General features: G+C 46.3%; 1 protein-coding gene across 4 annotated transcripts in view; it reads right to left on the bottom strand.

Annotated features, from left to right (window-relative positions):
• Positions 1-1,728: 1,728 nt before the first annotated feature.
• Positions 1,729-25,018, bottom strand: part of hectd2 (HECT domain containing 2) — a 45,358-nt gene continuing 22,068 nt past the window's right edge. For 2 of the 4 annotated variants that reach the window (XM_086180791.1, XM_086180788.1), the window contains exons 14-22: positions 20,305-20,393; positions 15,564-15,628; positions 15,039-15,132; positions 12,380-12,454; positions 11,267-11,354; positions 9,853-9,959; positions 7,899-8,014; positions 6,522-6,665; positions 1,729-4,301 (exon numbers count right to left, since the gene is read on the bottom strand). In XM_086180791.1, coding sequence (XP_086036917.1) covers positions 4,181-4,301; positions 6,522-6,665; positions 7,899-8,014; positions 9,853-9,959; positions 11,267-11,354; positions 12,380-12,454; positions 15,039-15,132; positions 15,564-15,628; positions 20,305-20,393 — 899 coding nt within the window. In that variant the 3' untranslated portion in view covers positions 1,729-4,180. The remainder of the gene's footprint in view (positions 4,302-6,521; positions 6,666-7,898; positions 8,015-9,852; positions 9,960-11,266; positions 11,355-12,379; positions 12,455-15,038; positions 15,133-15,563; positions 15,629-20,304; positions 20,394-25,018) is intronic. The other 2 variants (XM_086180789.1, XM_086180790.1) reach the window with 2 other exon arrangements.

Here is a 25,018-nt window from a genome sequence, read left to right as displayed (position 1 = left end):
AGGTCCCTCCTTGCTGGCATTAAAGTAGGGCACCTCGCCATCACCCAGAGACCAGAATGAAACCATCTCAAGAATGAGACCAAAACACGCTTGAACTTTTGTGTCCACAGAAAAACATCAGGGGGTCAGAGACAGGAACAGCTTCAGCTGTTTGACGACACTTCCTGTTGAGATTTCTCACAGACGCAAACCCTCAGAGCCTCTGGAAAGGTGCCGCACCCCCAGGAGGGAGCCGCTTCACTGCGCATCAGCAGTAGATTCTGCAGGTCTCGGTTATGAAATGTGTGTATTTCCCACTGTACGAGGCTGTGCAGACAGTAGGAAAATATGGAAGGGTGCAAAGGTTTCTTTGCAGGTTGGACTTTCCCTGAGCACAACATGCATCTCCTCCTGGTACAAGAACACCAGATCAATCAGCTGATCGTTAGCAGGTCAGTCATTCCAGACGTACCAAGGCTGCACACATCAATACGCTCCTGACTTACTGGGGTCCCTCACAAGTGCAGTATTGCTCTTTAAAGGCCTGACGTGAACCTTTGGTGAACAAAGAGGGTGAATTTCTCTCTCACTGAAGGTTCAAAATGCCCCTTCAGCTGTGATTCACACTTCACCATCAGGACAGAAAGGTGTTAGTATAGTGGCACTAAGAGCAATGCACTGATGTGCAGTGCAGGCAAGAAGACCCAAACTGATCAGGCCACACCCACCACAGCTGTGCCGGGCCAGTGGACCCCCCCTGCAGGGGCCCAGCGTTCAGGCCTGTGTATCTCTGTCCGCCGGTCATTTATTTGTCACTCTGGTATCATGCGCTTTGGTGTTTTTTCATGGATTCTGCTGCAGCTCGCATTGGCACAGATGTTCTATTGAGTTCTTGTAGTCTTTTGAGATGTTTAACGTTTCTGAGCTGCCTCAGCTGGTGAATGTGTGCTCAGCAACATCCCAGGACAGCAGCCAAGTGCTCATGAACAATGGTGCTCTTTATCATCTGACAGCCTACGCCAAATAACACAGCATCTTCACAGTGTGTGTGTGTGTGAGACTAACACACACACACACACTCTTAGCAGCCTTCTACCACCTCAGAACCGTCGCCTGGGTTGGAGGCTTCGGTTCTTCTTAGAACTTCTTGCCTTTAACCTCCAGCTCACCGCACGACTTCATTGATTCTTTGAGTACTAATGTACTACTTCAAAATCCTGCACGTCAGATGGCCGAATCCCACCTATGACATGCATCAGGTGGAAGAAAGCGTATTTCATCAAGGCTCCACACTAAATGGTGGAACGCTGTCATGGGTTTATTAGAACTTGAGCTAAGTTCCCCAGAGGTGCTCCGCTCGAGTCCCTGGACCCTGGACATTCACACCATCTTTCCTAGAGTCTGTTTTGAAGCTGTATTATTGTGTTCGGTGTTATTGAACCTTGGAGTACACAGTTACATTATTTTTCTTGTACCAGTTACTTTTTTAAATGTTTGTCTACATACTGTACATATTTTTGTGGTATAATGTTGGCCTATGAGCTTCAGAAATGTTGCGTACGTCCTTGTGTTATCTTGTGTCAATGCCTCAGGTCTTGTCATCCTTTCATCACGCAAAAATACATTGGAAAATGAATCAAACCAAGTCAGTTTTCTACTTTGTATCGGGACAATGTAAGTACCTTTAGGAGTTACTGATCAAACGATTGTGATTAGACAGAGTGAAGATGTTCAATAAAGTTTCTCAAAGTTGTGCTCGTCTTTATTGGTGCATTTAACAGAACATGTGGTTATGAAGCGACTGATGACAGCTGAGGGGTTTGTCAGGTTTTCTATTTATTTAAAGTCCTGATGTCACTGAGTCCTTGAAGCCGACATGAGAGGCAAAGAGGTGAAGAAGAAACAACCAAAACATGCATGACCTCCGTGAACCCTGCCAGGACGAACCGTCATCAGCTTAACTGTGAACCCACGGGTCAACACTACAGTACAGAACATACATTTAAAAGAGCGAGAGATGAGCGTCCGTCTCAAGGTGGGTGGTGCGTGGTCGTTCGCTCAGGGCAGCGAGCATCATTAGAGGCTAAGATGCACAGACTGATGGTTTACAACTGTTAAATAACAATAAAACATGAATGTTACATGAGCTTTTGCGCTGTTGTGCATTTTACAGTCAATCCTCACAAGTGAAAATATTTTACATCCAACAAATCCACAGATTCACGACTGCCATCCCACTGTATGACCTGACACAGTTTGGTCCACGAACAACAAATCTGGGTCAGATTAACATAGAAAAACACGTTTCCAACACTGCAGAGACACAGCTCTTCTCCGGCGCGGCTTCTGGCTCCTGCTGATGCTCTTGGCCGGCTGTGGAAATATAGAAAGGATCCGTTGTTGGATGATGAGCTCTTTGAGGCCACGTCCACCCTCCCACGGACCGGCCTGCTGTATGTTTGAGCAGCACAGCCATACAAACGGCCTGAGCTGCATGACTGTTGCTCAGTTACACTGTGGCGCGTTACCAGTGCATCTCTGGGACTTCACACATCACACCATGGCAACCTTACATAAGACAGAGCCGTGTGTTTAAAGCCAGTTCAGCTCAGCTCTGGGCCAGTTGGAGCACGTCGGGGGGCGGGCAGGGGGGGGGGGGGGGGGGGGCGGCATGTCTGTTAGCAGCCCTGACTGACAGTTTCATCCTAACATTGATTTGGAGGGTTGAAACTTTCCGAATTACCTGCAGAGCAAGATGGACTCAAAATTGTGAAAGACCAAAAACTGTTTTCAGACAGCTGGTGTGTGACTGGACAGCTTTTGTACTTCCTTGCTGCGGCGGCCGTTGAGCCACCGTCCGACCGTGAGGCGAGCTGGCGGCGGAGCTTCTGTGTGCCGAGTTTCTTCACGTAAGCTGAGCAACAGTTACATTTACTGGACTGAATATAAGACCTCAACAGAGTAAGTAAATACAGTACAAATTCTATGTATGGTCATGCTTTTTTCTTCCATGAAGCAAATGTACACGCCGTGGTAACATCGATGCTGATGCCAGGCTCTTGAGCTGAATATCACTGCAAGCCTACAGGTAAACAAACCGTTACCTTGAAACCTTTTTCTACATCTTGAATTAATAATGACATGAGGCATTTTCTTATCAAATATCCTTCCTGAAGCTGCTTGACTTGAAAAGCCTGAACCTCCCGGAAGCACCAACGACAGCCCGGGGATCTTCACCTGCTGGAGGAAACTGATACCCAACGACGTTCCGTTTATGCGGCGCTGCTACTGTTGTCTAGGGTCACAAAAAAAAAAAAAGCCTTTAAAATGACTTAAGAGTGGGTGACGAGTTTCCATGATCACAAGTCTTCTTTTCTGGTATCTTGTTTTTTCTTTACCCCAATCACTGAAAGGGACATGTACTTCCAGTTTTACAAGGACATCTAAATGATTGTAATTGATCTGAAAATTGAAAATCTGCCATCTGTGACTGAGAGGTGTGGTTTATGAATTTGTACATGACTCAGCCACAACTGGAGCCAGGAACAAGATTAAAGACACCGGCTTTTTCACTGGAATTCTAGAAACATGCGGCATTTCACTTCTGTCCCGCTGCTTGGGTTTCACCCTCAGCTTCAGTCTGGAGGCTGCTGCTCGCCTCCCAGACCGGCGGCAGAGAAAAAAAAATTACAAAAGGACCAAAACAAGCACTGAACTGTCAATCAACAGCTCTGGTTGAACTGCAACGTAATATTACAATAACTCAAACCGATTCTAAACATTCTGCTGCAGCCTTTTTAAACAGGCAGCAATGTCAAATAAAACCCCACGATAACACAAGACAATCAACATCTCATGATGCACCAGCAGATTCCTGTCCTGACAACCTGCTGCTTTTCAAAAAATAGATTCAAGAGGTCACCAAAGCAACAAAAACATATGGAACCCATCTTCAGCGTCCTCTGGAATCAAACACGTCCAACTTCAAATGCATTTTCTAGACCTCCTCTCTTTACCTGGGAACTCACACCTTCCTGACATGGATGACGTGGATGTGAGGCGTTGTATCAGGGCCACACGCAGCCATGACGATGATGTTTGCTGTGAAGCTCTACAGTCTGATCCACAATCACAGAGATGCAGGTATAAATGTTCTGTTAGTCAGATAGCTTACGATGCTAATCACGCTAGCGGTGGCGGGTCACTCCAGGCCGAAGCCCTCGGCGTTGGAGATGGCGATGGTGAGTTTGTGTTTCAGCTCCTTCCTGGTTCGATACGGAGGCAAACAGATCTGATTGAAGCAGGTGTGAGAGATCGGCAGCCTGAAACGAGGAAAGGAGCAAAGGAGAATGCAGTTGAAGAACTTAATTCGGTGACAAAAACATCCAAAACACAGGAAATCCAGACAAGCAAGTTCAAACGTGCGTGCGTGCGGATCATCCCAGTGGACCCTGACACCTCCCTCACATGTTGGCTGGTCGTGACCTTTGACCACCAACCTCACTTCACCCTTGAGACCCAGTGGGCATTTGATTGCGGGTGGAAACTACCGCCGCCACGCTCCTGCAGCTCTGCGCCGGCTGTGATTACCGAGGAGATTAAGAGGCAGATCTCAGCTGTTGACATTGCCGCTGTTTATCAGCTTCAATCCCCCACACTGGCTGCTGCTGAGTGATGACTCAGCTGGTTTGGAAATGTCGGTTAAATCAGTGGCTGCAGAATTAATCAACTAGATCAAGGATCAAACTGGTCCAGGACAGCGCCGTGTGGCTGCTGGTTTTCATTCCAACCAAGCAAAAGCAACACCTGATCCAACCAATGAGCTGCGTGGACACAGCGTAGTTGATTTAAGTCCAAACAGGTGTTGCTTTTGCTCGGTTGGACTGAAAACCAGCAGCCACACGGCGCTGTCCTGCACCAGTTTGACACCCCTGAACCAGGTCATCCTAACTACAGGATGATGGGCACACACTGATCTCATGTGTGATGGAAAAAAAACTAAACAAAGATGCCTGAATCGGCAGTGCTGCGTGACCTCTGCTACCACAGCTCATCATTTTTAGGTGCTGCAACTTTATTTCAACAAGGACATTCAAATTACCTCACATGAACCATTTCAGGACAAAGTGCAGAAGAAACCCAACATTTAAATACACTTATAAACAGTCACCAGTCAAAGGAAGAGAAAAGAAAAATCAGCACGGAAGAACTAACAAACAAGCATCCCTTGAAATGTATGAAAGTCCAATCCAATACATTTGTGTCCCTGTCTCACAATGTCACAAAAAAGGCAAATAAAAATACAAGAATCCTAGTCCCACCGCTGTGCATGAAATGAAAATTGTAACAACTGATGAAGTGAAAGGCAGCGGCGAGCTAAAACATGCTGAAACCTGATTAGGAAGAACAGAGTTGCTGCAGCTGTCTGGGTTTGCCTCACATGCATGGTGCATCAACACTGAAAACTGCTCCTTCTCCTTTCTACAGACGCCTGCGTAGTTTTAAGTGGTCAGGGTAGCAGCAGTAGCTTGCTATAATGGACGCGTGCAGCTGGCGGGTAAGTAGTAGCTAAGCTGAGTGTCCAGGATGTGAATGCAAGCCCATGTAATGTCCCCTGAAGAGCAAATAAGAGTGTTTTGTGTGAGCGAGCAGCAGCGGGGCAGCCCGTCCACTCCCTGACCCAGATTCAGCAGTCGAAGTTCAACGGGACTCTTATCTGCTGCCCGTCAGTGATTACAGGCTGTTCAGTCCCTCCAGGAGCGACGCGTCCGTCAAGTACCAACACACTGATAAACAGGATGACCTACAACTTCAGATGTCATTTTGAGACGGGTAAAAGCACCGCAGTGTTGCATTATGGGTTGTTTACTGTAAGCAGGCTAGCGAGCGTTAGTGCATCTTTTATCCTTCAGTTTACCCTGCATGAGTTGCCGAGGGCTGAATAGTTTGTTTATCTGCCACTGCTGAAATGAATTATGGTGAGCAAAATTTGGTCAAAAGTTTAAAAAAAAGAAAGATAGAAACTTTATGGACCCCAAGGGAAAGTGTCTCCTGATATTTTTACTGTGGGAGCAACCAGAGTTATCTGTCAAGCAGCCAAGAACCACTGCTGTCAAAGATGAGCAAATCATTCCACAGTAACCCAGATGTGAGACTTACACTCTGCCTCCGTTTTGATTTCTTTCCTATCATAGAAAAGTCTTCCAGAATGAGATTTTGCAAAAAGGTGAAGGTGTACCAGCTCCTGCTGCAGCCTGGCTCAAGCTACATGAACTATTTCAGATTTATGAGCGACAGGATTCAAGGATGACGCCTTTTGGTTTCAAGATCCAAAGCAATGGAAGGGAAAGTGTGGCTGCGTTGTGCACTTATCGCTGGATAGACACAAAATATGTCAAAAATCCACATCAGAACATTTTTATACTAAAATCCCAGTCTTTCCCCTTCCTGTCAAAGCAATTTTATCTGTGATGACTCATCCTGCACTAGGGGGCGTGTCCGATGAAATGTTTCCCTTATCTTATACATTACATTTCACCTACCAGTCAGTCGAAACCTCAATTTTGGAGATTTTGAAGTTGAGGTCCGCCATTCCTCCGACGGGGACACGGTCACTTCCTGTGGCGAAGTGTAGGAGCTTCTTCTGCAGGTCCAGGGGGAAGGCCAAGACCACGTCCCAGAAGCACCTGCTCAAACACATACTACCGTCACGCCGTCATTCATCAACACAATCAAGACACAAGAATACGGTTCCCAGATGTCAAGTCAAACAACCATAATGAGGAATGAGCCTGAACGATAGACGTGAGCAGTGGAAGTGCTGAGAGTCCAGTAGTTGACCAGAACAACGCTGCAGATGTCAACTTGCTAACGGGCGGTTATTTCAGCGGGAATCCTCCGTTCCTTCCACTGTCAGAGTCTCTGAGCGAGCAGGCGAGTAGCAACCTACCGACCCTAACTAACACTTCTGGCTGAAGATCTGAGCTGTGAAATAATGCAGGCGTCCTGTGAGCGCGTGTGAATCTGCTGCACCTCACTACTGCTGCAGATGAGGAAACTCCAAACTCTCCCGCCATGACTGGGAGCCGGCTGGTGAGGCAGACAGGGTTGCGTAACAGGCCTGCAGCTGCTTGCTGTCTGCTGTCAACCCTCTGCTGAGTTACTTTATGGGTGGCTGTCAAATGTCTGCTCATCTCCTCTCAGCCGCTGCAGACAAAAGCAGGTGTGAGAGAGGGGGCGCTCCACTCCCATCACAAAGCTGACTCACTGTGTGCAAACATTTACTCACTCAGCCAACCACAGCTGAGAGAAACACTTAACATGAGCTAGCCAATAAAGTCTCTTTGGATACGCCACCGATCTTCAACCTGTGGGCGCCACCATCGATTGTCAGTTTGTCTCCAGAGGTGTCAGAGACGGAGGCTCACTACCGGCAACCGTCTCAGTGACCTTGACCTTTGACTCATGGGTCCCAGTGGATGTTTGTGGTAAAAATGGTTTAATTTCCTCGAGGAGTTCTGGAGGATTTGAGTTGATGTGAGGCGACAGTTACTTTGACAGCCAAAACGTTTGAGTTCATCCTCGAGACCCTGTGGACATTTATGATCGATGTGAGGAAATTCCCTTCAGGTTCTCTGCAGTTGTGGTGTTGTGAGTGAGACGTGAACAAGCAAGGTTCCTCCAGCTGACCTGAAAACCTAAGAGGAACCACGGCTCAGCGGTCTGTTGAAGTTCCAACTCAATTTAACAGAAAAATACATTCATCAAGAAAATGTGTATTTTTGAATCGTGAACATCATGGAATGAGTCATATTCGGTGCGTCTTTATTCTCTGGACTTCCTTTTCAGGAGACCATGGGTGAAAAGCAGTTCACTTCCTGCTGAGCCAGTTTCAGGAACAGGAAGTGGCAGCTTCTCACCGAACGGTTGTGTCAATCTTGCTGTATCCCTCGTACTGAGCGGCCTTCTGCAGAGCTGCCATGTCGAGCTCTGGGCTGCCGCACACCAACATCTCCACCTCCTCCGGCCGCAGCAGCTGGCAAACACAAGAGCAGCCTTCAGTACACACACACAGACAACAGCAGAGATCTACGCCAACGCCTGATCACATTTACGCCAGGCCTCGTCTTAGCGTCTTACTGTGAGTTACAGCTAAACAGAGGCATTCAGATCAGAGAGAATCGGCCATTCTGGGTTACAGTAACGAGCAGGAGTCGTGGGTCAAATATGACAGATGAGCTTCACGATGAGGAGCAAACGATGACTGCTGGTGACTGTAAACAAGATAAGATAACCCTTTGTTTGTCCCACAGAGGGGAAATCGGCAAATATGGTCAAAAGCAGTTTGATAGGGCGGAAGACGTCAGGCTCAGCTTCCTGACCACGACAGAGCTGCTAGTGAGGACGCAACATCGGCCTTTGAGCAGAATTTCCACAAACGCACAGCAGCGGATGAGCACAACACTCAGTCCCATGCTCGAATGATGTAAGAGCACGAAGCTTAAGTAAGACAGGAGGACGAGGAAGTTCAGCATCATCGGCAGATGAAGATAAAGTCTGAACTCGTCATCTGCAGATGAATCTGTAAAAACGTAGAAGCCTCCTTTTTTAATCAGCTGGACTTCTGAGCTTTCATTGGAGCTCAACACCGTTGAGTCCGGTGAATCATCGCCGTAATCAGAAGAGCTGCTGGTTCACAGCTCTTTCAAAGCCTAACTGTCTGAATCCATCCATGACTTTTTTTTAAATTTTAGAGTTAGAAAACAAAAAACTCACAGGTGTGAAAACACAACTTCTCTAGTGGGTGTGAAAAAAAAGGCTGGAGGCAGATGTGGTTTCCTTTAATGAGGACGTTTCTTCAAAATGTTAAATGGCCTCGCAAAACAAGTCTTCGAACTTCTTAATTGGGTTGTGTGGCCTGTTCACTGAGTTTTAATGATCAAAGTCAAAACACACACACACACCCACACCCACACCCACACACACACACACACACACTCTGAAATTACCAAGCAGAGGACACAGGCACATCACCTCAAACAACAGCCCTACTTCCTCACGTCCTCTCGTCCCATTACAGCATGCGGACGTGACAGAGAGATACAGAATAAACAAGTGGGTTTTAGGAAATAAGTGTGTGTGTGTGTGTGTGTGAGAGAGAGAGGGGGGGGGGGCTAAAAATGATGTTCCCTCCAGGGCCTCCAGCCTCCTCCAGCAGCAGCAACGTGATCTGATTGGAGTCAACAGCACTTTATCAGCGCGAGCTAACATTTGGCCAGTGAGTAGGACAAACTGAATTTATGGCCAGAGCTCAATTTCTGGGCAAATAAAGAGAAAGAAAACATTTTCAGCCCGCAGAGTTGTGTTTTCCTCACCTCCGACTTCTTACCAAAACACAAAATTGTGTCATTTCACTGTTGCTGCACAGGAAGTGACAGGCCTTTATTCATCCATGTGTGAAATGTTGCGGCATGTTTGTTTTGAATATCTGCACAGATTTTTCAGTTCAAGGTAACTTCGAGCCCAAAGGAACCTCTCGATTTTCCGGTGAACATCAGAGTACTCAGATGTTAACATGCTTCAGGTCAGCAGGTCTAAAGATGTCTGTTCTTGTAGAACTTGACCACACAATTAACTAAATTCAGAGCATCCATTGTCGTCTGGAGCCCCGTGGCGCACCAGAGTGGAGCGACGAGTCTATCAGGATCCAAAAATGATGGGCGACAAGCTAATTTCCCCAAAACTAGTTCTGCTGGCTGAAAGCCTTTCCCTGCAGAAGTTAACTGAAGCCTATCAAGTGTAATGGAAATGCAAAGTGGAACCAGAACCATCATCTTTGTCACGTTGGGTTGTATCATGTGACTGTGGACTCACCATTAGCGCATCAGAGGCACAGACGCTGTGGAAGCCGTGGTAGAAGGCAGCAAACTGTTTATAGATGGATTTATTCAGCAGGAAGTCGATGTAGAGCTGGACGTACTCTGAGGAGGGAGACGTACACACCACAGTTCCATTACACACCTCAACACGTCAGCGTCTCAGAAGCACACTGGGACTCTGGAGCTGCTGCTGAATGGAAAATGTGCTTCAACGAGCTGACGTTCTCAGCTCCACTCCATCCTCTTAAAAGGAACAAAGAGGAGCTTTTGAGCTGCGCCAGGTCTCTGCTCACATTAAGTTAAACAGCCCAGGAGGAATGAGCAGCCCCTCTCCAGCTGCTGGGTTACACAACATGGCAGCCACCTGGATTTAACTCTCACAGCGCATCATTGTTCCATTTCAACAATCAGACTCACGCAGAATTGAGATTTTCACAGCTTTTCTCTTCCTCTCCACCCAGGTTGGGTGGGTGACCGGTTCTACCGGTCTTGTACGAGCAGGAACTTGTCATCACAACTCATTCAGGCTCATTAATAAGCTGTGACCTAATTCAGCAGCCTGCGCTGACACCTGCAACCAGCAGAGTGTTTGGTTACAACCCGACTCTGGCAGAGCTGCAAGTGTGTGAGTCTGATGTCGGCGCAGGGAGACGTCACATCCGTGTGTGTGAGAACAAACAGCAGCAATGAGAAGGGTGCAGAGTCCCGGCAGGCAGAGGCTCAGGTCTGATGAGATGTGGGACAATAATATAAATGTCCAGCTCGCTCACTGTGAATTCCTCCCAACAACACACATTAGTTCACTAGAGTTCCCAGAGTAACCCAGTTGTCTAAACACATGTAAACACACGGCCCAGCTCCATATAAGGGCATGTGCTGTGGCGAAGCGCACAGGAAAACAAACCTCAACTGAAACTCTTTGGACTCGGCAGTGAACGAGCATCAGTTAACTGGAGATACATGACTCCTATTATTTGCTGTGGGCCAATAAACCATGTTTATGAAGTTAGAGGAAGTGCGTTGTAGGACTTCAGTTTACGGCCCTACTTTCTGACCACATGCAGTGAAATTAATTGACGGCAGTGAGTTTTTACTGCATCTGAGGCTGCCGGGGGCAACAACAGTGTTACTGCATCCTGCCTCTTTAATTCAAGCAGGGATATTCAACATCTCAAAAAATCAGGAAAGGCCAGACACTCCGATTCGTGAGAGGGAGGCCTTGAACAGGTTATAAATACCACAGTTTCTCAGTAAAAATGCACGGCTGAGGCTTGATGAAAGCGGATAACAGTGGCAGCGGAGGAGGAAGCAGGCTGGCGCAGGCGTACAGGACGCCACCGCTGAGCACGTCTCCTCACATTCACCACTCAGCTATGAAGGTACGGCTGTGACGCTCCATGTGAACTCACCCTTCCTGTTCTGTTTGGTGACGGGAATCTTGTCTCCTCCAGGCTTCAGGTTATAGCATCTGACCACGCCCATTTCCTCCTGAAATACCTGCACACAGTGGCGGGTGATTTTGGTGCATGCATGCGCGCAATCAAGCAGAGGTGCAGTGACCAATAAATGAGTCAACCTGGGGGGGGGGGGGGGGGGCGGAGCTAAACCAGGCAATGAACAGTTTAATTTCATTTTTTGAGTCCTAGTAAAGGGATGGTGCTCTCACCAAGTGGTCACCATGGTAACGGAGGTGAAGAAGCTCACATAAACCTCCATTCCAGCTCCTAAACTTGACCATAGGTGCTTTTTTCTTATTTTTCTGGTGAATGTAACATGATGGATTTCTCAGGGTTCAAACACTGCTGGAGTACATGACACAAATACCCAACTGAACATGTTTCATTGTTAGGCATTAGGATATCGTGTTTAACTGAATACTGTAAAGCCACTGGACTGAGTACATGACAAGATTGTATGCAAGTATTCGCTCATATTGTTCCTCCTCAAACTACATAAGAAATGATTCAGGATCTGAAATGAATGAATATTGATGACCGTAGCAGAGTCTGGTGTGACGCGCAGGTCAGCGGGTTCATCGGCGCCACAGTGATGTGACTGTGACTCACCTGTAACTTCCCGCCGGCTCACACCAGGGGTTAAACTAACACCTCAACTTTTACATAACGTTGCTTCCCACATACGTCTGTGCTCCATTTATGCCTGCGCCGCTCCATCAAGTACCCCATTATATCTGATGACGGCGTCCAGCGGCAGCCTGGTGCTAACAAACACGCCGCTGTCGCTCCATGTTCAATGTAACAGTCGCCTCCATGGCTTCTGATGCAACTCCATTCATGGTTAATGGCTTTAGAAAGAGTTACCAGGCCCGGCGCTCATCAAGACGAATCGACTGGATTGGTTTAAGAGTTTTAGGTGAGAAAGGCCTACAGAAGCAGAAATCACAGCAAGAAGCTGTAGAAACACAATGTTTTGTCGGGTTTAGACTCTCCAGCGGTCCGTGAACACATCTCGCGCACAACGCCCTGCTATCAGGATTTGATTGTTTTGATTAACAAGGATACCTGGAAGGTGAGGTAGAAGTCCTCCTCTACGTTTCCCTCGTAGCTCAGCAGCTCTCCCAGACCGTGAGCCAGCTCCTGCACGCCAGTCACGAGAGGCACTTGGATTAGAGATGTAACAGTGTGTGGGTTTGGTCACTACAACGGCTGTTTGACACTTTCATGCTCTTTACTCTCGAGTCAAGGTCAGGAATAATCATGCCTTTGGTATAAATGAATAATTCCTTAACAACACAGGATAAAGGAGGAAAATAGACTTTAGATGGTTGGAAATGTTGTAACACCTGTCAGTCACTGCAAAGTTCAGGGGTTGTTTGATGGATTCCCGTCTCAAACCTTTCTCTCTGTTCAGCTCCGACTACATTTACTCCTCCTATCTTGTCATAACTACTAGAGTCACTAGAGGGCGTCGGTCAGCACGGCAGGTCGAGCAGGAAGCCACCACCTCAGACAGACTCTCACTTGCAACTGATAACAGCTCTTCAATGGTCTGATGATAGCGTGCACCTCCACACCACCTCACCGGTGACACTCCAGTTAACGGTACTTGAATGTGTACCTGAATGCAACCTTTTAATATCATTTTCAACATTTTCATATCCGGTAAATTCCATGTGAATACTAATATTTAATATTTTTGTATCTTTTTCATCTAATGCATTTTTGACAATATATCCGAGGCTTAATAATAATAATACTAATATTAATTAACATTTATTTTAAAGTATCTTTCATACAAAGACTGCAGTTCAAAGTAACTTGAGACAAAGAGAAAAGAGCATTAAAATCATGAGAAGATTGAGGAGACAATAAAACCAGAAAGCAGATCGTGAACGTCTCTCTTGTCTGGAGTCACCAGAGTTTCGGCTCCGATGACAATTTCAGGGTCTCATATCTGATATCCTACTGTTATGCAACTGCTCGCCCCGTTTTAGCACCCCAGTGTGTGTGTGTGTGTGTGTTCAGGCTCGTCTCCAGTTGAGAGCTTTACAGGGAGGGAAGGAGGGAGGGAGGTTCTCTGCAAAACTATCTGTTCCACTCCGTCTACATCTTGTTGTAACGTAACAGCATGTTCAGCTTTTGATTCACTGCCTCTGGATCAGGATCCCTCAGCTGAGAGCATTGAGACGGTGTGGAAACTTTGGCCTCCGCTGCTCCACATCAGCAGCCATGTTGCATAAAATGACCTCAACGCTGCATCTGCTACTAAATTTAGTAAAACCTCACATTTCTGTGCACTTCGAGGGGCTGTCAGGCTCGCCAGTGATGCTGGAATCTTTCTTGCATTCACATCTATTACTCTGGGTTTTTTAGATGCTGTTCTGTAACTACACATCCATAACTTGATAATTTAACACCCAGTTTTTAAATTTGTAGAATGAGGCAACTACGATTTTTATTCTATGACCAAATGTGTTCATGTTCAAAATTTCAAAGATAAATGTAAATGGCTGGTCAGGGAACACGATGTGAGTACATCATGTACAGCTGTGACTTTCAGTGGGAGTGAGTGTGAGGGGAAAATGCATTTGTGTGTTTGTGTGTGTGTGTGAGAGAATGTCCTAGCGCAGGACTGCATTTCCAAACAGTCGTGTGTGAGAGCGCCATCTGGCAACGTTCAGCAACTGAAACGAAACATCCGACCTCTGTGTTAACATTATACAAGCGTAACTTTGACCAGGCCGTGAATCCATCCAACTCAGTCTCAGAGCAACACATGAAACTCAACTCCAGCAACTAGAAAGAGAATTTAAGTTTAACTTTGGCTCCCTCTAGTGATGGAGGAGAGAAATGCCAGTGCAGAGGGAGCGCAGAGATATTGTTTGAGAATTTGACAGATATGTATAATAAAAAATGTTTAAAAAAAAAGCGGAGCTGAACTTTAATTGTAAACCTTTTACCAAGATGTGACTGAGGCCAGGCTTCTACCCCGGCTTGAGAGTCGCAGTTTTTCATCGATCACTAGATTTATTTCAGCAGACTGGATGACAACTACGATGGGTTGCTGCCTTCCACCCTGACATGATTACGCTGGAGTGGAAGCTGACGAGTCTGGAGACACACACAGAGGAGGAGCTGCACACATGACCTCATTAGTCGAGGTCATACAGCGAGTGTTTGCTGATACTGGCATAACTGTTTCATGTTGTGATAAATCTAACTAATGCGAGATCGTTCTCTCCAGTGGGCAAAAGAAAAAGTGAGGGAGTGTGAGAATACGAAGAACCAGAGGCACTCAGGGGGCTCGTACCTCCGTACAGGTGAACCTTTGGGCCCCGGCACTTTGGTGCTCGGGCTCTAATTGAAGCTGAAAGCAGAGCAGAGCGACCGCAGCTCACTTGACTGTCTGGATGTTCTAGAGCGAGAGGATTGTGAAACCTGGAAATATTTGGATTTCGCATGAAGGAGCAGACTGATGCTGCACCGTGATGCAAATACTACTTCCTGTAACCACTAGGTGGCACTATGACTGAAATGACTTTTACTTCTCTGAAGGCAAGATCTGCCAACATGGACTCCTGTCTTCACAGAACCCGGTCACCAGCTCCTTAAGGTGCCTCCCACCAGCTCTGAGCTGGATCTAGTGGATCAAGTGGATCTAGTCCAGCCACCAGGGGGACATCACAGTGTAGAACACCTCAAGATTCCCACCAGCACATACCGGCATGATCTGCTGCAGGTCGTCCAGGGTGGCCGTTGCCATGCCAACCGGGGCGTTTTGGTCGCCTGGCACAGTAGGTGGAGTGAGGAGCTTCCTGTACAGGAAGAGAGGCAGGTTACATCACACTCACACAAAAACAACTAAAACTAAACAAAGCAAATGAACATGTTGGTCAGAAGCAACTGAAAACAGAACCTAATTAAAAACTAGAGAGGAATTCACATTCCTCATGGAAATAGCAGCAAATCAATAAACACCCAGGACAGATTCAGCTATATAATTACACACAGCAATATAATACACAGAGCAGCTGGGTAATTACACGCATCACTATATTGGAGCTATTCTTTCAATCCCTCACACTGCTGCGGTTTCTGGCGTAGGTGCTGGAGCAAACTGGCAAGGGTGCAAATGTTTGGGGGTGTCGGGAGTTGCGAGCACTTTCAGCTCCATGATCACGGGCCTGGCGTCGGGCTGTGGACGCCGCTATGACCCACAGACACACACACATCTACACACACTTACCTGTAACAGTAAAGGGGGAAGTGGATGTCCAGAGCGATGCTGTTGTAGACGGCTAAGCCCATCAGCTGATGAGATAGGAGGTTAAGGAGGAGGCGTGTTCAAACAAACACATTGTTACAAGCTTTGTAAAATCTGTACTAACAAGTGAAAAAGCTCACAAGTTAACGCTTCTTGTATCTAAGCAGGAACAGGTTTGGCTGGCGAGTTTAGGAGACAGTTGAGAACGTCTTTGTTCTCTTCATCTGCATCAAAACCCCCGAAGAACGAGAAGTGAGTTCACAGCAGGGCAGGCGAGGGGTTGGGAATCTCCACTCAGCAGAGCTGCTGTCGTTGATGCTCACAAAATTAGATGCAGACAGTGAAAGCAACACGGCTGAACAGAGGCGGCGCATCAGACGTGAATTCAATGTTCGTCACCTCATTAACTGCATTGACGTGTGGATTTTTGTGTCTAATCAGATTACAAACCCTCTGAATGAACTGCAGACTTTATTTCATGCGAATCTTTCCCTTATTTGACGTGACTGAGCATCTCTCTGCCGTCCTCACAGATCTCAAGGAAGCTGAGTCACCATCGGGAAAAGCAGCAATGGAAACTCAAGAAATCCACTGCTGATCTTGTTAAGGGAAAAAAAAGGTTTGTTGAAATGTGATGACTTTGCGACATGAGGAGGGAGTTCATCTTGTCACAATCCCATCTGGGCGATATCGATTTTTAGTTTTGGACTCGTAGTTTGGATCTTTGTTCCTTGATTGCATCAGATCTTTGCTTTCCTTCCTGTCTGCCTTGCTCCCCGCCTTCTCTGAGTGATCACCTGTGTCTGGTCTGGTCATCCACTGCCCTCCAGTTCTCCCACCTGTTTTTTATTTGGTGATGAGTGGAATTTGTGTTTTAGTAAATGGTTTGCTCACTTAAGTTGGCCCTCGTGTGTTGTTGTCCATGTTGGTCCTCTTTCAGCAGGGTTCAGTTTTTGTTTTAGAAGTGTCAATACATCAAGTCCCCAGCTTCTCCCTGCCCCGTGTGTCCTCCTCCACTTTCACCAAACACCTGACAACGATCAAGTGATGGAGGGTTCTATTTCACACACGAACAAGAACACTCCACAAGGTTGTTTTTCCATGTTGAGAAGTTGTTGACATGTGGAGGAAGGAGTTCCTGCAGCAGAAACACGCTGCTCTACTTCAGAACCATGATTCATTTCTTCAGAAAATTGTCACAGAATAAAAAGAGAAAGCAGGCGAGTGGAACAGAAGCTGATTCTAATTCCTAATAAAAACATGACGCTGAAAATCCGAGAGGCCATTAGAATGAATTACTCTGATGACATCAGGCTGAAAGCAGCTAAAGGCTCGGCTGGTGCTCATGCCGCGTAACATAAAAACTGACTTCATGCACTTGAGAGGCTGCTGAGCCTGCCTGGCTGTGTGTGTGTGTGTGTGTGTGTGTGTGTGTGTGTGTGTGTGTGTGTGTGTGTGTTTAGGCTTGTGGCAGAGTGAATTTAATGTTGACTAAATGACTTTTTGTGCAACTTAAAGTGTGTGTGGCCGAGCAACGGCGAGTTCATGTCCCAAATGTCCTGTTCACCTGCAACACACACACACACACACACACACAAACACAAACACACACACACACACAGCTGCCACATGTGTTGGCCATATGTTGTGTAATAGTGTGTGTAGGTTGAGGGTGTGGGTCTGTGAACTATTAATTGCTGGTAGGGGATACACACATAAATAAACTCCCTCTTACAAACCGTAGACAGCGACATGGAATCTACCATAATCATGAAGTTCATTCCAAAGAGAGAGAGACACACACACAAACACACACACACACACACACACGTCCAATGTAAGAGAAAAGCAGTGAATGTAAAGTGAAACATGGCTTCCAAATTCTTTCGTTTACATTCTCTCTCTTCCTGTTCATCTCCATAGTGATGCAATGCTGCCATGACAACTAAGCAGGATCAAGGCGGATTAATAAATGAGCTCTTAGTGCAAATGTGGAACATGCTTGGAACAGTCCAGAATGCACACACACACAAACACGCACACACAGGAGCATGTATTAACACACACATGAAGTTGTCCACCCATCCTCTATATCTTCTGTCTTTCTCCCCCAATCTGACTGTTTTTCCTCACATACGCACTGTATCTGCCCTCAACCACACACACACACACACACACACACACACACACACACACACACACACACACACACACTAACCTGGCAGTGAACAGCCAGCTATTAGGTTATATAACATCTTGACAGCTCCCAGCTGGCTTATAAGTGAGGCTTGCTCGTGCGCGCGCACACACACACACACGCGCACACACACACGCACGCGCACACACACACGCGCACAAAGCATTGTGGAAGTAAATGTAACAAACGGCAGGAACAACAGGCGAGCGACTCCGCAGCATCGATGAGCTCGGAACGTTTCACCATCGTCTATCAAATGAAAGCCAGCGGAGGAGCGTCCAGACTCAAACATCAGAACGTTAACAACTCATTAACATTAACACCAGCAACAGGCTCAGGCGGTAGAGTGGCTGGCCAGTAATCTGAGTGTCACTGGTTTGATCCCCGGCTGCTCCAGAGATAGTGTCAAAGTGTCGTAGAATGTGTGAGGGTGTTAGCTAGCTGGCACCCCCCAACACAGTATGAGGGTGTATTTTACTGTAACGCCGTCTCCACGGTAACCCCTCACCCGGTTCTTTCTGACTGGATCACATCACACCAGCAGGAGGAAGACATCAAAGCCCAACACAGAGACCTTGACCTTTGACCTCCATCCCTCAGTTAGTCCATCTCTGAGTCCCAGGGGACGTGTTCACAAGGCCTTCACACAAGTATCACATTAACAGGAGAGAGACCAACGGACGGACGGACAGCACCTCTTGCCTTCAGCTGCTGACGGCACAGAACACCACGATCGTGAGTTCTAGCATGTGTTGTCCCCTAGAGGGCATTCCAGCATCAGCTGAGAACCTTCAGGGTGAGCGTTCCCGCTGAGTAATCTAAGCCCGGACACACGATGAATAACCAATTCATCCCACAAGCTGCCCTGGCTGGTACGCCACCCACCACCCCCACCACATGCTTCCTGTGTCACATGAGCAGCTGTCAGCCCCTTCCTGTCACCTGAGGGAGAGGAGCACCTGCCATGAACAGATACCCTGACTGACCAGAGGAGGCGCTAGTGCCACAACCAGAGCACATGACCTCCTACCTTGATGGTCAGAGAACCCAACAGAGATCTGCCTCCATGTCTGTACTCAGCTCGTTAGAACCTTTAACTACAATGAACATCTGTATCAAAACGAACAGATTTTACTTCTGATCATTAGTGAAGAACCAAAGTGGGAACAGAACAGAATCCACTCAGAATAACTTAACAACTTAGCAACAAGGTGATTGTGTCTTCTTGTTTCGGTTTGACGTGTTATGTAAGACTACGTGGGTGCGAGATCACGTGGTTTCTGTTTTTGACAAATGTTTTAGTTGCAGAGCTTTTCTGCTTTATTTGTATTTTCTGTTTTTTTTTAAAGCTGTATTTACTTCAAAATAGATTTGTTCAGAGTCAAGATTTAAAGCCTAAAATCACATATTACAATTTCTCTCTCTCCTCCGTGGTTTAAAGTAGAGACATTTTCTTCATTTAAAAACAATATGGTATGACGGAGCGAGGCGGGGTGTGTGTGTGTGTGTGTGTGTGTGTGTGTGTTAAACAGCTGCATCGGTTCTGGTTCTATTGCACATCACTTTCTGAGGCTGTATACTGAGTGGTGTGATGGGGGTCTTCCTCCTCTCCGAGGAGATGAACTCGTACCCCCCCCCCCCCCCCCCGAGTTCTGAACTTGAGTTCTCTTATCAAGCACCGCCTTGATTATTCAGCTTCCTGGCACCAGAGGTCACTCTACGATTGGTTTCCGGGTGTCCTGGGGGGCTGGGGCACAGAACTGTCTCAGGGACACTGGAGCCAGAAGGTAGAGAGTGAAGAGTGAAAACTTCTTTTCCATGGAGCAAAGCCCTCGGTGCTGTTCTTTGCTCTTCTTTCAAATAGAAAACTACTCTGAAAAAGGGCTCCTGACGTTATCTCGTGTTGGGATCAACACGCCCTCATCCAGACTCGGCTTCACCCCTGAACCACAGCTCACAAGGCGCTTCGCTTTATACAGCTGCTGGAAATCAGGGGAAATAAAAAAATCCATCCCTCATCTGGCCTGTAAATACATGGTTTTTCATTCAGACCCCTCAGACATTGAGTTTAACAGCTGCGGGCGAAGAGCTACTCACATAGTTGAACAATTCTATACGCATATTAATCACTGAAATACCCAAACCAGTGCACTCTTGTCTGCAGGGCACAAACACAAGGACTAAACCACTGCCCAGCTAAATCCATGATATGAAAGAACCTCTTTGATACCGTTAGAACCTGAAAATATCACATCACCGCTATGAATCCAGTAGAAACCAGAGCCCATTCAAATACTTTACAGTATAATTCACAAGAGGCAAAGTACATGAAACACAATCCAGTTATTCTCATAGTACATGAAACTGTGATACACCTAGCCGGAAATATCACAGATATCTCCTCAGCTGTGACTGAAATACACACATGAAGACATGAATATAATATTAATACCCACTGCTGGTTCTGTCCTGGGGGACTGGACTTCACCTGCGTCCACTAAACACGGAGCAGGAAGTGAAGGATACAGTCCCGATCAGCTGGAACTCAGAGTAGTTGTCACACTTCCAACTGCTGAACCAATGGCAGCGCGAGTCCTTCATGTAGGTGAACATTCCTGACAAACAAAAACAGAAGAAGGAAAGGAAGGAAACGCATCAACAATCATAGAAAGTATAGAACAGAGCCTCATGTGTTTGACTGAAAGATGCTTTCATTAGAGGATAAAGTGTCTTTATTCTGTTTGCCCACCAGAGACGAGATGCTGGCTAAATTCACAAGCTCCAGAACACCAGGAGAACATTGAGGGATTCTGATGATGTTCCTCACTGAATGAGAGGGAAACGATTAAATGTTTGGTTCTTCTTCTGTGCTCCATGTTCTAGACGTTCCCTGTGCGCTGGTCTCAGAGCCCAGTGCTTGGAGCAGCAGTACCCAGATGTGCTTCACAAGAGCTTCTCACCTTTTCGAATGAGTTTGAATCCGCGGACGTCTTTACAACTCTGGAGGGCGGCTTTGGTTCTTCCCCGATCACGTTAAAAACACTGGAACCAACTGCACCTCATGCCAAAACGCACGTTTGGCTTCTTGAAGACCAATGATGTACTTTTGCAGTAACAAAAGCAGCTTCTTAAAAAGCGCATCTCTTCCTGTCTTGTTCCTCCATTGTTGTGTGTGTGGTTGTGTGATACAAACACAGTAAAGACCGTCGTGACAGGAAAGGGTTAACAAAAGAACAAGGTCAGAGGAGGAATCTTTAAATGAAGAAAACTTTTTTATTGAGAGTTGATTTTTGAGTCTACTGTCATTGGATGAACACTGAATCCAAAAGGTAGAGTTTCAAAGAAATTTGTCAATATTCAAGCCTGTCAACATTCAAGCCTGTCAACATTCAAGCCTGTCCACATTCAAGCCTGTCAATATTCAAGCCTGTCAACATTCAAGCCTGTCAATATTCAAGCCTGTCCACATTCAAGCCTGTCCACATTCAAGCCTGTCAATATTCAAGCCTGTCAATATTCAAGCCTGTCAATATTCAAGCCTGTCCACATTCAAGCCTGTCCACATTCAAGCCTGTCCACATTCAAGCCTGTCCACATTCAAGCCTGTCAATATTCAAGCCTGTCAATATTCAAGCCTGTCAAGATTCAAGCCTGTCAATATTCAAGTCTGTCAATATTCAAGCCTGTCAACATTCAAGCCTGTCAACATTCAAGCCTGTCAATATTCAAGCCTGTCAATATTCAAGCCTGTCAATATTCAAGCCTGTCCACATTCAAGCCTGTCAATATTCAAGCCTGTCCACATTCAAGCTTGTCAACATTCAAGCCTGTCAACATTCAAGCCTGTCCACATTCAAGCCTGTCCACATTCAAGCCTGTCAATATTCAAGCCTGTCCACATTCAAGCCTGTCCACATTCAAGCCTGTCCACATTCAAGCCTGTCCACATTCAAGCCTGTCAAGATTCAAGCCTGTCAAGATTCAAGTCTGTCAAGATTCAAGCCTGTCAAGATTCAAGCCTGTCAACATTCAAGCCTGTCCACATTCAAGCCTGTCAAGATTCAAGTCTGTCAAGATTCAAGCCTGTCAAGATTCAAGTCTGTCAAGATTCAAGCCTGTCAAGATTCAAGTCTGTCAAGATTCAAGCCTGTCAAGATTCAAGTCTGTCAAGATTCAAGCCTGTCAAGATTCAAGTCTGTCAATATTCAAGCCTGTCAACATTCAAGCCTGTCAACATTCAAGCCTGTCAACATTCAAGCCTGTCAACATTCAAGCCTGTCAACATTCAAGCCTGTCAACATTCATAGCCGGTGTTCAACCAGAAAACAATCACGTCCTTCCAGAGTGAGAAAAGACTGATTTAACATGGAGTCAGTTGGTTTGTTACAGCAGAACTCAACAGAACCATGAAGCTCTAGAACAGCAGCGGTCTGTTCTGAAGGCAGACACACACCAAGCACATAAAAAGAGCTTGTGTGTGTGTGTGTGTGTGTGTGTGTGTGTGTGTGCGTGTACACCTGCCTCTGTGTGTGTGTGTGTGTGTGTGTGTGGTAACTCGGGGGCTTTCCCTGCACTGCTAATGAGGGGAACACAGCTTTCCTTTAGTGTGTTGCTTTGGGCAGACGTCCCCTGGAAGCAAAAACACAGACGACAACGGAAAGATGGAAAAACGATGGAAAGAACAACTCAACTGAAAAGAGAGAGCCAGAAGAGGAGGAGGGGAGGCAGTCGCACAGACCGTCGCTCGCTTGGTTTCCATCCAAATATTTTGTATGTAAATTCAGAAGGACTGAACATTAACAACGTTGTAAAAATCATGTGACAAGCGAATGTTTCTTCCAGGGAACTGGGGTGTGGAAACACACCTGTGGTGAGAGGATCAGTTAAAACCTTCAGCTCCCTCTTATGCTCAGCGGATCACATTACAGACGCCCGAGACCCTCAGCGCCATGATCAGAAATGACAACTAATGACATCACTTCGCTCTTCTTCTGGGGTTTGGCACACCGCAATGCACCACAAATGTTGCAGTGTTTATGGATTACTGAGCACAGGGCTGAATAAAGACAATGTGCATTACACCAGATTATGTGCTTGAGATCCCAACTGACATTTTGGACAGTGTTGCTGTAGTTGGCCATCAGTGGCGGTTAGCTTCAAGCAAGCTAGCAGTGGCTGGCTCTTTCTGCATTTGGGAGTCACCAAGTCGTAACACATCAGTGGGAAAACATATTTATGAGCTCAAGAACCTCACTTTTGAGCACTCGACAGGGGAAAAAACCTTTCTGGGTGAAGAATCGCTTTTATCAGACAAAGACCAGTTTTCTGTCCTCCTCCTTTTTATTGTAAATTTGATTGTCTGTCACAGGGCATGCTGGGAGTTTGTGGTTTGTTGCTCCAGCAGGAGGAGTCAGTCGTCTGATGCTCTACAGCAAAGCCACCAAAAGTAAAGTTGACATCAGAGTGGATTTGCTGACATTGTTTGGTACTAAGGGCGTAGATGTTAAATGGTTTGATTATATGCTTGTTTCATGGACTGAAGATTTAGAAGAAAAGAACGTCTTTATTGTCATTCTACAGATTACAGCGCCGTGTAGCCCCTTCATTCAGCAGCATCCTCTGAGGAGCTGTGGGACGCCACGTGCAGCGTCTGGGGACCAACTTCAGCTCCTTCAACCAGCGCCTTGGTCAGAGGCACTGACGGGAATATTAACTTCCTTACATACATCTCTTTGATGGTGGCGGAAACTGGAGCACCCGGAGAAAACCCACACAAACATGGGGAGAACAGGCAAACCCAGCAGAAAAAACCTGGGGACGGTCAGCAGCTGAAACCCAGGACCTTCCCGTGCTAACCGCCGTGCTAACCGCCGTGCTAACGTGCCACAAAAACTTTAACTGAAAACAGACTGAAAGTGCCCTGTATGAATGTGTTCTTTGTGTTTTAGTCATTGTTTACTACTATGTTTTGGAACTACACTTCTCATGAAGCATAATGGAGGCAATGTTGCTCTGGAGCTAGCCTGAGTTAGCGGTGGCCTGCATCCCAGCTTTGGCCCGTGCTTGTTTACCTCCTGGTAAATTTTCCCCATAAAACATCCTGCTGAATGAGCCATCAGCACTGAGACTCCGGATGTGAACACAGCGGTCACTGAAGTGCAGGGATGATCCATTTTTGGAGGCCAATCCAGAAGTTCCCATGATCACGGCCTCCCCAAACAAAACAGCCAATGGGACTTTCACCTTGTATTTTGGAAGCAAAGGTTTGAGACGTGCCTCAGGTTTTAGGACTCATTCCTGTGCTACTTTCTATTTAATTCACTGAAAACTTAAATCCTGAGGATTATGAGGCAACATCTGAAGTGATAAAAATAAACAAAAACATTTTGTTACTTATTTAGTTACTTTTTATTCTGACTGCAAAACCAACAACCTAGTGGCCAAGTGACCTCACAATCTGCACGATGTCTGAATGGGTTTTGGTAAACTAGTTAAAAAAAAAAAAACAGTAAGAGCTGATTGGATATATTTTTGATAAAATATGCAACACTTCCTACTTTGACAGCTCAAGAAGGTTTAGTCTTCATAACCGTATCATTGTCAGATGAGCTTTCAACTGTGAATCAGGTCAGAAATGGGTGTTACCTCCACTCCCAGATTCAGCTCAGTTCAGGGAACGTGCACATATGAGCTTTTACACCGTGATATTCAATATCAGTGTCACAGGACAAAACGCGCGTCCTTCTACACCTCCACCAAACTCTACTTATACACTTTAGGGATTGCCTGTCGCAGTTTCATGAGTGCCAATGGAAACAAATACATAGAAACAGAATAGAAGCTCCAAGAAATTACAGCAGGTTTCCCAGCACTGCAGCTACTGGGAGCCACGCTCCCTGGCATGTGTGGTCTCCAGCTCACTTGTGCTTGAACGCCAAAAAAAAAAGGCTGAGAAGACAGAAGAGGAAGAAGGGAAATGAGAGAGACAAAGAAACACAAATAAAGCACCACACAGAGACAATGCGATTCAGAGGTAATTAGAGTCAGACGGTCGGTAAGACGGGACAGTAAACTGAAAGGAGAAACAGACAGACAGGAAAACAGCCATAACAAGAGCAGCTCCAGTTTGAAAGGAGAGTTTGCCACCGAGTTTCCAAAACCAACACTGAAAACTTTTCTTAGTCATCTGACACTTATTCCTGCTGCAGTTTCGCCAACCTCTCACTCCTCCTCTGAGATC

This window comes from Aulostomus chinensis, chromosome 16 (assembly GCF_037954235.1).
Source record: "Aulostomus chinensis isolate RoL2024-O1b breed Wild chromosome 16, RoL_Achi_v1.0, whole genome shotgun sequence".
NCBI classification, from domain to species: Eukaryota; Metazoa; Chordata; class Actinopteri; order Syngnathiformes; family Aulostomidae; genus Aulostomus; species Aulostomus chinensis.
The sequence above is the reverse complement of the archived record's forward strand: the minus strand, read 5'-3'. Positions and strand labels throughout refer to the sequence as shown.